This window comes from Brachyhypopomus gauderio, chromosome 4 (assembly GCF_052324685.1).
Source record: "Brachyhypopomus gauderio isolate BG-103 chromosome 4, BGAUD_0.2, whole genome shotgun sequence".
NCBI classification, from domain to species: Eukaryota; Metazoa; Chordata; class Actinopteri; order Gymnotiformes; family Hypopomidae; genus Brachyhypopomus; species Brachyhypopomus gauderio.
This window is the reverse complement of record NC_135214.1, coordinates 18,619,092-18,630,167: the sequence shown is the minus strand read 5'-3', so window position 1 is coordinate 18,630,167 and position 11,076 is coordinate 18,619,092. Positions and strand designations below refer to the sequence as shown.

General features: G+C 45.1%; 1 protein-coding gene across 3 annotated transcripts; it reads left to right on the top strand.

Annotated features, from left to right (window-relative positions):
• Positions 1–6,044: 6,044 nt before the first annotated feature.
• prkra (protein kinase, interferon-inducible double stranded RNA dependent activator) lies at positions 6,045–10,108 on the top strand. 3 transcript variants are annotated; one of them, XM_077002873.1, is made up of 9 exons: positions 6,045–6,293; positions 6,497–6,623; positions 7,014–7,183; positions 7,309–7,390; positions 7,494–7,569; positions 7,784–7,901; positions 8,072–8,166; positions 8,263–8,425; positions 8,975–10,108. In XM_077002873.1, exons 2-9 carry the CDS (start codon positions 6,610–6,612, stop codon positions 9,130–9,132), a joined length of 876 nt encoding a protein of 291 aa, XP_076858988.1. In that variant the 5' UTR covers positions 6,045–6,293; positions 6,497–6,609; the 3' UTR covers positions 9,133–10,108. The 3 variants fall into 3 exon arrangements, with proteins under 3 accessions (XP_076858988.1, XP_076858987.1, XP_076858989.1); XM_077002874.1 differs by lacking the exon at positions 6,045–6,293 and adding an exon at positions 6,367–6,387; XM_077002872.1 differs by lacking the exon at positions 6,045–6,293 and having other exon boundaries at positions 6,349–6,623.
• The last annotated feature ends 968 nt before the right edge of the window (positions 10,109–11,076 follow it).

Sequence of the window (11,076 nt, the reverse complement as noted above, 5' to 3'; positions counted from 1 at the left end):
TGTTTGCCATTACTGACCTCAAGAACAATTCTCAAAATGTATATACAAGAAACATACCTGGTATGCAGTCTTTATATGTTTCTTGGCAGTTCCGGCAGCACTCCAATTGATATATTCTGCGAAACTCTTCTTAGAATGCAGCACTATGATTTCTCCAAGGCACTACACCTGTATGTTTCAAATGTAAGGAATATAATTACTACAACCAGTGAGAACACTCCCTTCTCTTAGGGTACAAAAACATCCTAACTGTACTGAAATATCATAATGCTTCTTATACTTACTGTCAAGCCACTGAAAATGTGTCCGGGCCTGGAATGATTTTTGTCCCACAATGTCCCGGAAGAGGCCACAAACCAGTGATAGCTTTAAAAAGGCTTGGTCACCCTCTTCCAGAACTACATCTAAGAGTATATCCTCTGTTCTGTAATGGAATGTTCATGTTGTATGTGGAGTACGGACCCATTTGGAGGGAACTACTTCCGGGGCTGGAACAGTAAAAACGGTTAAGTCGAGTCCGGTCTCTGTCATTCTTTGAAGTGGAAGTTGTTATATAAGTAACCCACACAATAGTTATAGATAGGCCTATAACTTAACATGGTGTCAGATTAGTGGTGGACAACAGAAAAAGAAACAGAAGACAACAGACGACTACGAAAATGACCCAGCCAGCGGTAGCGGTTGCCCAGATGCCTCAGTATTTCCCGCCGGGTAAATTTGACTTTACTAATCCAAGTGACTGGCCGAAGTGGGTCAAGCGATTTAATCGCTATAGGATCGCATCAGGGCTTGATAAACAGTCACAGGAGTTTCAAGTCAACGCGTTTATGTACTCGGTGGGAGAGGAGGCTGACGATGTTTTGAATGTGCTGCCGTTGACAGAAGAGCAGAAGAAATCGTACGACTCTGTCATGGCGGAGTTCGAAAAGCACTTCGTTAGCAAGAGGAATGTCATCTACGAAAGAGCCTGCTTCAACCGTCAGAACCAGCAACCGGGGGAGAGTGTGGAGTCTTTTATTACTGCCGTGCACACTTTAGCGGAACATTGCCAGTTCGGGGCTCTAAGGGATGAGTTGATAAGGGACAGAATAGTAGTGGGAATCCTTGATAGCAGGCTGTCGGAACGGTTACAGCTAGATGCCGAACTCACCTTAGAAAAAGCCATAACGCAGGTCAAACAAAGTGCAGCAGTAAAGAAACAACAGCCGGTGCTGAGGGGGGCAGAGTCGACAGCAGGACAGGTAGAGGCAATAACAAAGAAACAGAAGGGGCGGAAAGTTGGCTACGAGAAAAAAGACAGTACGGCAGGAGGCTGCGGCAAGTGCGGGAATATGAAAAAACATCCTTGGAAAGAATACCTGGCTCGCGACGCCGAATGTAGAAAGTGTCACAAAAAGGGACATTACGCAAAAACATGCAGGTCAGCAAAAGGGGTACACGACATCACGCAGGGGTACGTGAGAGGTGAAGAAGAGGATTTCGCTTTCCTGGGGGAACTGAGGTCAACAGGAGAGGATGAGTGGGTAGGGGTGTTGCAGTTGAACGGGGAGGAGACCGCGTTCAAGCTGGATACAGGCGCTGCAGTCACCGCGATTCCCAGCAGCACATACTCCAGCAGAGTCCACGGGGCACTGCGGCAGCCATGGAAAGTGCTTTACGGCCCAGGGCATCACAGACTAGGGGTTGAGGGGTGTTTTAAAGGGAGTCTGACGTTGAGGGGAAAAACAACTAGACAGGACGTTTATGTTGTTAATGAGCTGTCCAAGCCTCTGTTAGGCCCCCCTGCGATCATGGCTCTTAATCTGGTGCAGCGCGTCCATGCAGTGGAAGCACCACAGAAGGACTTTAAGGCACTGTTTCCCACTGTGTTCACCGGGCTAGGGAAATTAAAGGAGCCCTACACCATCGCACTGGAGTCCGATGCCGTCCCACACGCTCTGTCTTCTCCACGCCGAGTGCCTCTCCCCCTCCGTGACAAGGTAAAGACTGATTTAGATCGAATGGTCAGCATGGGTGTTATCTCCAGGGTAACACAACCCACACCCTGGTGTGCCAGGATGGTCGTTGTGCCTAAGCCCAACGGCAAGATACGGCTGTGTGTCGACTTGACTCACCTAAACAAGTGGGTTCAGAGGGAACGACACATCCTCCCAGCCGTCGACCACACCCTGGGCCGGGGCGAAAGCATTCACAAAGCTGGATGCCACCTCCGGCTTCTGGCAGATCCCGCTAGCAGAGGAAAGCAAGCCGCTGACAACCTTCATCACCCCGTTCGGGAGGTATGCGTTCAACCGTTTGCTGTTCGGGATTTCCTCTGCACCCGAACACTTTCAGCGGCGCATGTTGCAGATGCTGGAGGACTGTGCAGGCACAGTGTGTCATGCTGACGACATACTGGTGTATGGGGCCAGCAAGGCCCAGCACGACGAGAGACTCTGTCAGGTCCTAAAGAAACTCCAGGAGGAGGGACTTACATTGAATGGGGATAAATGTGAGTTCAGAAAGGACAGCATTTATTTCCTGGGCCACCGGGTCTCCGTGGATGGCGTGACTCCAGCCCCCGAGAAGATCAAGGCTATACAAGAGATGCCGGCACCAACTGATGTTGGGGGGGTGAAGAGACTGATGGGTATGGCGAACTACCCCAGTAAGTTTCTGCCACACCTCGCGTCATACACACGCCCAATCAAAGACCTGCTGTGCGGAAAGAACGAGTGGTGCTGGGAAACACCACAGCAAGAGGCTTTCAAAAGACTCAAAGTGGAGCTCAGCTCCACACAGGTGCTGGCTGCCTACTCACCGACAGCAGAGACGTGCGTGTCGGCAGATGCCTCATCCTTTGGTCTAGGGGGCGTCCTCACTCAGCGGCAGCCAAACGGAGTATGGAAATCGATCGTGTTCATCTCACGTGGTATGTCAGACACTGAAAGACACTATGCTCAGATAGAGAAGGAAGCTCTGGCAGCTACGTGGGCATGTGAGCGTCTGTCCTCCTACCTGCTGGGACTGAAATTCAGGTTGGAGACAGACCACAAGCCCCTAGTGTCAGGGTTGGACCCAGGACAGTTCCTCCGGTCGCCACAAGGAGGAGCCCGCGAGCTAGACCTGGGGGCAATCAGGCACAATAGGCTGCAGGTGTTTGCAGCCTACTTAAGGCGAGCAGCTTCAGCAGTCCTTTGCTGAAGTTGTTAGTTGTATTCACGCTCGCAGCCTAAGCCAGTTACTCTTGCCTTTGTGCAGTAGCTACATTTCTCTGTTTACTTCTGTTTCTCCCCTGAGTGTTCTCAGGTTTTGTCTCTCGTACGTTCTGTTTGTTTCTTCCCTCTCTGTTCTATGTCGGTTTGTCTACCAGTGTTCTGGTGGACAGGCTGACAGGTAATCTGGTAGAAGCTTAGGTCTTGCCTACCTAAGCTTCATCTATTTTATTTCTCTTTTTGACACGTTGAGCCGTTCTCCGTGTGATTTTCGTTTTCCCGTTTTTTTCTTTAGACGCGTTGTATTCCCTTCCGCGTGTTTTTGTTTGTTTACTTACCTGGTCTATACTCACGTCGAGGTTCTCCGTGTAGTTCTTCTGTTGTTCCCTCTGGGTTTTTTGTTTTCGTTTTCCCGCTATCGCGGAGGTTTCAGTTTGGCTGTTTTTTGCCGTTTTGCTTTTAGTGGGTTTGCACTTGAGTCCTACACTCCTCGAAACCAGCGCGACACCACCGTGTTCGGGGGTGCCTCGTTACACCTAGTGCCATTGCTTAGCACCAAGGATCTCGACGAACTCCCACCGAGAGTGCTGAGGTTCCGGCTGAGGCTGCTGAGGTTCTCGTTTGACATCGTACACGTGCCAGGGAAGAGCTTGATAACTGCTGACACTTTATCCAGGGCCCCAATCCGACACACCTTCACGGCGGAGGAAAAGGAGAAGGAGGCCGAGGTCAAAGTGTTCCTGGACGCCGTAACTCAGAGCCTTCCTGCCACAGAACATTATCTGAACGAGATCACGGCAAAGCAGCAAGCTGACCCAATCTGTGCACAGCTGATCAGGTACTGCAAGACCGAGTGGCCAGAGAGACACGCACTGCCCCTCGAACTGACCCCCTTCTGGCCTGAAAAAGACAACCTCACCTTGAATGGACAGCTGCTCCTCCGAGGTCAACGCATCGTCATCCCAGGTGAGCTGAGGGGGGAGATCTTGCAGCAGCTACACACAGGGCACCAAGGGGTCGTCAAATGCCGAGCCAGGGCCCGCCAGTCAGTCTGATGGCCGGGACTGTCGGTCCACATCAGACAGATGGTGGAGAACTGCAACGTCTGCTTACAACATCGTGCTGAACAGAGGGAGCCGCTGCTGACGACAGCAGTGCAAGAGAGACCATGGCAGCGTGTCGGCTCGGACCTGTTCTTCTGGGAGAATAGCACTTACCTGCTCGTAGTGGACTATTTTTCCCGCTACATTGAAGTAGCACACCTCAGAGAAGCTACTGCTGAGACAGTAGTGGCTGCTCTCAAGGAGGCGTTCAGTCGCCATGGGACACCAGAGACTGTCATGTCCGACAACGGGCCGCAGTTCAGCAGTTCGGTGTTCCAGTCATTCGCCAGAGCATATGGGTTTGCTCATGTCACCAGCAGCCCCAGGTATCCACAGGCCAATGGCGAGGCGGAACGGGCTGTTGCCACAGTCAAGGGACTGTGGAAAGGAGGAGGCGATAAGGCAAGGGCACTGCAGATCTACCGTGCCACACCCCTGGAGAGTGGCTACTCTCCAGCCCAGCTTCTTATGGGGAGGCAGATCCGCTCTGACATTCCCCAAGTTCCAGCTGCACTTCGTCCTCGGTGGCCGAACATCAGGCAGTTCAGGAAGGAGGAAAGGCGGGCGAAGGAGAACCAGCAGCGTCGGTACAACCTGTGCCACAGAGTCCGGGTCCTGCCGCAGCTGCAGTCAGGTCAAGAGGTTTGGCTGCCTAAAGAAAACAAGTATGGGACAGTGGTGCAGAATGCGTCTACACCCAGATCCTACATTGTCAACACTGATGAAGGTTCAGTTAGGCGAAACCGCACACACATGCGCCCAGTTAACGGCACACAGACTCCTTCACCTGACAGCACTAAAACGCCTGAGGTCACCCCAGAACCAGGCATACCTGCATACACGACCACAGACACAAACAAACATACAGATACAGGCACATCCAACACGTACATCACTGCATCAGGCCGGGTTTCACGCCCTCCCAGACGTCTGGATTTGTAAGAGACTTTTGGGACTGAAAAAAAAAAAAAAAAGGAAAAAAAAAAAAGATGTTTACTTTTGCCTGGAAAAGGATGTATTTGAGTAAATTTATGCTAGAGTAATGTTATACTGTTGTGGGCACTTATCGATTGATGGCTAGGGGGAAATGGTCTTTGTAAAAGGGATAACTAACTTAAGGGGGAGGTGTTCTGTAATGGAATGTTCATGTTGTATGTGGAGTACGGACCCATTTGGAGGGAACTACTTCCGGGGCTGGAACAGTAAAAACGGTTAAGTCGAGTCCGGTCTCTGTCATTCTTTGAAGTGGAAGTTGTTATATAAGTAACCCACACAATAGTTATAGATAGGCCTATAACTTAACATCCTCAATGACAGCACGGGGCATCTGTGAAAGAAATCATAGAAGCATTTAGATATTGATTTACATAAAATTACTACACAACATACAGTGCTATATACACAACATATAGTGCTGCAACAAATTATCACTTTGCACTATTTCGTATGCAACTAATCTGATTATGTTTTCGATTACTCAGATTACTTGTGATGCCCCTTATCTCTGCTTCCTATAGATGTGGCTGCAGTTTCAGTGCATTTTTGGCTCAACAGCTGAAGTCTGTACACCTGTCAGTATCACTCTGTTGACCCCTCTGTGCCTTAACTTAACATATAAGCTCTGCTTTCTCTATCGCTTTAGAACAATAGGAACAGCTACACTTGGGATTTAAATGCACTTTTATTCATCACTGACAAAGTCAAGTCGAAATTTCAGTTATGTCAACTAACAACATGGTAAGGTTGTTAAAGGCAAACATACTGGTAGACCAAGGAAGACATGAAAGCATCAAGACAGAAAACTTAAAGCGAACGACACAACACTATTCTCTCATGTTTCGTCCTGGAATTACAAGAGGCTCGTATTTGTGTTCAGTCAGACAGATATTTGTTGTGAAACGAAGTAGTTACACTTTCAAGCATTTTTTAAAGTTATTTAGCCTTAATTCCAGCACTTTTCAAATCTGAAACACAAAGCAACAATAAAATTCATCAGGTAAATGTTCCTTCCCCTGTTTTTGATGGGTGTTTCTTTATACTGCCACATATCGTTTCGGACAACACTGCACAGAATGTCAGCATTGCACATGGTAAACCTGTTATAAATGTTAATGCTCTTTCATGAGTGAAACGTTGGTGATAAGGGCATTAAGGGGAATGAGAGCTGAATTAAAGCGGGTCGTTTGAAATGTCTGTCAGATACGTGGCTGCTCTCCGGTTGGCTCTCAAACACACGACCAACTTGCGCCGTTTGTTTTGGAGGTGAATAGGAAGCTAGCCAGCGAGCTGCCGGACTATTTACAGCTTCAGCGATGGACGAATCGCAGTAAGTTTTAAGTTCAAATACATATCTGTGTATTTTGACCTTCGTATTTTAGTGATATCAAAAACATTCATATAGGTCAGATTATGTTTTAAGACAGCTAACTGAGGTTAGCCAGGTAAGCTAGCTAGGCAGCTGTGTTTACCACACATTTCTTAGACGTCTAGTTTACATAGTTAACTAGGAAGGCTTTAATATCATTCATTCTGCTCCAAAATGTAAATGTAGATATTTAGCTAGCCAGCCTATATGTGTTGGTACTTCGTCGACGAATCCCGTTCACTTAGCATTTGGTTTTATAGACCTAACCTTAGCTGTCACTGTTTATCTAATATCACGCTAGCTAACGATAGCAAGGGTGAACTTGACACGTTTTGTCGTTTCACTTCACAGCTCCGGTTTGGCACACCGACGTGTCGGTGATAAAACACCGATTCAGGTGCTTCACGAGTTCGGCGCTAAAACCGGCAGGGCGCCGGTGTACACGCTGGAGCGCGCGGACGGCGAGGCGCACCAGCCGTCGTTCGTTTACCGCCTTGATGTCGGTGACATAACCTGTACAGGTTTGGGTCACCCCGAGCTGTGTGTGTGTGTGTGTGTGTGTGTGTGTGTGTGTGTGTGTGTGTGTGACATATTTAAAATATTCCTCTACATCAGTTCACATGCCATATTATTTTTTCCCATGTAGGGCAGGGGACCAGTAAAAAAGCGGCCAAACACGAGGCTGCAGAAGGTGTGCTGAAGCTGTTGGAATTAGATGCTGAAAACAGGCAAGTACATACAGCATTGTACTTTAAGCGATAACGCTGTAAACATTTCTGTTATAGTGGATTCATAGTGCATTCATAATATATATACTTGTGTTTTCCAAAGCCCTCTGCATCAGAGGCTTGAAAATGATGTCTGCTCTGAATCGAACGACCAGCCTAATCCTGTAGGAATACTTCAGGTACATCCCTGTGTTTACCTATAGACCTACAGTTGTTAAGAAGACTCGTTAAATCAAATTAGGACGAAACCAAAGCTGCAAAGAGGATGTTATATTTCCATTGTATTTTCAATACTCATATTTTGGCTCATTTTAGAAACTTGTTGCAAGTAACTTCATCATGCAAAACCAGACCTAATCTAACATCATACCCTGTGTATTATCTGTTTCCTAGGAGCTAGCAATGCAGAGGTCATGGCGTCTGCCAGAATATGTATTATGTATGGAAGCAGGTCCACCTCATAAGAAAGAGTTCACGGTCATCTGCATATTAGAAACACTGACTGAGAGAGGTATGTGGCCTCAGCTTGGGACTCCATCTTTAAATGCTCTTTTGCTATGGATGTCCCACAGGTGTTAAGACTGTCCAACGTGGTGAGGTGAAACGAATGAGGCAGCCATGCATGTAACATACTTGATATCGTATACTATTGTGCTGATCTATTAAGAACTGTGTGGTCAGGTACAGGAACTTCTAAAAAGAATGCCAAGAAAGTAGCGGCAGAAAAAATGTTGGAGAAACTACGAAGTCTCTCTGGGTCCCCGGAGATTACATGGGTAAGCTTGTTGTCCGCACAGAGCTTGAGATTATGAATGCCTTTTTAACTAGCTAACGAAGTGTGAAGCTCTGGCCACCTTTCTACCTCTTCACAGAGTCCAAAGCCACATGTTTACCTGGAGAGTTTGAGGAACTCAAAGCTGGAGACGATGTCTTTACTGAGGAGGAATACCCTCAGTATCCCAAACACAGACTATGTGCAGATGATGCTGGAGCTGTCTCAGGAACATGGCTTTGAGGTCACGTACTTTGACATCGGTCAGTCAGTGTTTTTCTTATCAGCACAGTGTACTATAAAAATACAACAGCTCTGTGTAAACATAACTGTATATAGATAACTGACTTTAAGGATGGAAATGATATGAATTTAGTTGTATAGTCGCTGATTTTTTAGTATACAGTGGCGTTATTACATGGTGCAGAAATGCGTAAGGAAAGTCTCAAAACCCAAAATACGCGAGAGGAAATGAACAAAAAAACGTGATCCACAAATGCAGATGCACCATTTTATAACTAAATTTTAATTTTTAGACTTAAGCTTTTAAAAAATATGCAAGTAAATATAAATGAAACATTCAGTTTCACATACAAATTAGGATGTATTTATAAAAGTTGAACAATGTTTGTACAAATTTCAGGTTGTGAGACACAAAATGAAATGTATTTATTTGTGAACAGTGAAATGTATTTGTGATATATGTGTAATTTGTGGATTATCATTTACACATTTGTAAGGAGTTTTGAGACTAATTTCTTTCCATATATTAATATCACTCCTATCCTGAGCCGTGTGCTTGTGATTTGCAGCTGAGCTTACTGTGAATGGGCAGTACCAGTGTCTGGCCGAGCTGTCCACCACACCGCTCACGGTGTGTCACGGCACGGGGATCTCCTGCAGCAACGCACACAATGACGCAGCTCACAGCGCCCTGCAATACATCAAGATCATGACCGCCAGCAAATAAATGTCCCAGAAATGTCCAGGACCACTGCGACTGTCCCGCTTCTCGGCACCTTCACGGAAGTGGAACTTCGGGAACTAAAGCGAGAGAGAACGCTGAAGGATGTCTCGCATGGAGACGCATGTCTCGTATGGAGACGGATATCTCGCATGGAGACGCATGTCTTTGGGCTGGGAGCAGCAGCTGAAGTTGTTAGTTTGTGCATAAGCAGACGTATGGTAGGTGGTCACTGATGGGATATTTTATGAACTCGAGTTGTGTTACTGACTTTACTCGTTATGCAAATGATTTTATAAAGGCTTCATACTACTGAATTCAGTAGCTGTGTGAGCTCCTACAGAATTTTAAGCTTCTGCATAGCTGAACTAAATCATGCAGTTCTGCCAGGTATTTCATTATGGTTTATATAACATATTTTACATAGAAATCTCAAAGATTTAAATATATATTTCGTGTTGCTCTTCAGAACTTGGTTGATTAGATGATGGCTAATGTCATCCACTGGCTGTGAGCACTGTAGAAACAACTTTATAACACTTTATGATGATCATCTGCTATTGTGAACAAAAGACTTGTGAACAATTTGGAAAATGCTCCCTAAGTTCATTCATCCAAGTCATTTCACCTGAAGAAAATAATATTAATATTAAATAAGATCTACTGAAAGATTAGGCAGTCCTATCTATCAAGGCAGTCTTGCTTGCTTAATCAGCCAGTGTCTTCAAGCAGCTGATTAGTTGAAAAGGGTGAGTTGCTGCTAGGTTCAACTAAAACCTCACAACCACACTGTGTTTTTGTGGTTGCTTCCCCTAATCACAAGTCCCATACTTGGTGAGGCATGGTGGGAAATATTTTAAGTGGCATGTGTGATTGCTTAGTCTTAATGTTTTGATAAATATGTAATCATGTGTGAACACTTTGATTTGATAATTTTTTGTCTGTTTTTATGTGTTTTTTGCATTATATTTATGATTTAATAATAAAAATATATAAGTAATGTTTATTTTGCAAGTCATAAAACACTTCCATTGGCCTCTCCTCAGCATGTATATGCTAAGATATTGAATAATTAATTAATATATCTATAATCTTTTCAGTTGAACTTTTATTTAAAAAAAAATTGTTTTAGCTTTCTCATGTTAGTACAGTCACTTGCTATAGTAATGGCTTTGACTGTTGGCAAGCTCCTCCCATGATGCATCAGCTTGATTCCTCCTGAAAGATCTGGTGTAGCTCTCTTCACTTCTCCATGGTGTTTGCAGGTAGGCATTCCACAGCACTACGTGAGCACCACAGCAGTAATACGTGTCCTGCAACGTGCTGTATTCAGAGCTACTGCAGTAAAGCCACAACTTCAATGTCTTTGCTTACATTTCTTTTGACCCATATACTCAAATAGTCCTAACAGTCCTCATGCTGTTAATCAATTATGTTTTAGCCGAAGCCACTTTGAACTTGTAATAATTTAAAATGAAACGTTTTCACTAGTCAAGAGATTACATATTAGTGGTGGGACGCGATGAAAAAAATTAATCGAATTAATCAGAAGCTTTGTAAGTAATTAATCGCATTTCAGTATTTAACATGAGAAATACTAATTTAAGTTTGAATGATGAATGAATCAACGAACATAAGCATAAACTTCAACATTTTGTTTATTTTACCACCAGTCTACTACACAGACCAATAGATGAGTGCAGAAAACAGAGCAAAGTTTTTAGAGCACTGGAAATTCTGACCAAAAATGTTTAATTTTGGGAGTTTTGCTCAGGATATTGGAAGAATAAGAAGAATTGAAGTAAATCAGAAGATGTTTTTTAATACCATTTTAGATGGTAGACTTTTTCTTTAATTTCCCAGGCCTCTGCCACAGGCATCTTCATAGTGCCTAGAAGTGGTCTTCTGCATGCTCAAAGCAAATGACTGGATCTTCCATTCATCATCTAT

Bases quoted from the DNA above. Each gene is read 5' to 3' on its own strand.
- prkra (XM_077002873.1), top strand. The intron at 7,184-7,308 runs GTTTGGGTCACC...TTTCCCATGTAG, and splicing joins CGGTGACATAACCTGTACAG to GGCAGGGGACCAGTAAAAAA. The intron at 8,167-8,262 runs GTAAGCTTGTTG...ACCTCTTCACAG, and splicing joins GGTCCCCGGAGATTACATGG to AGTCCAAAGCCACATGTTTA.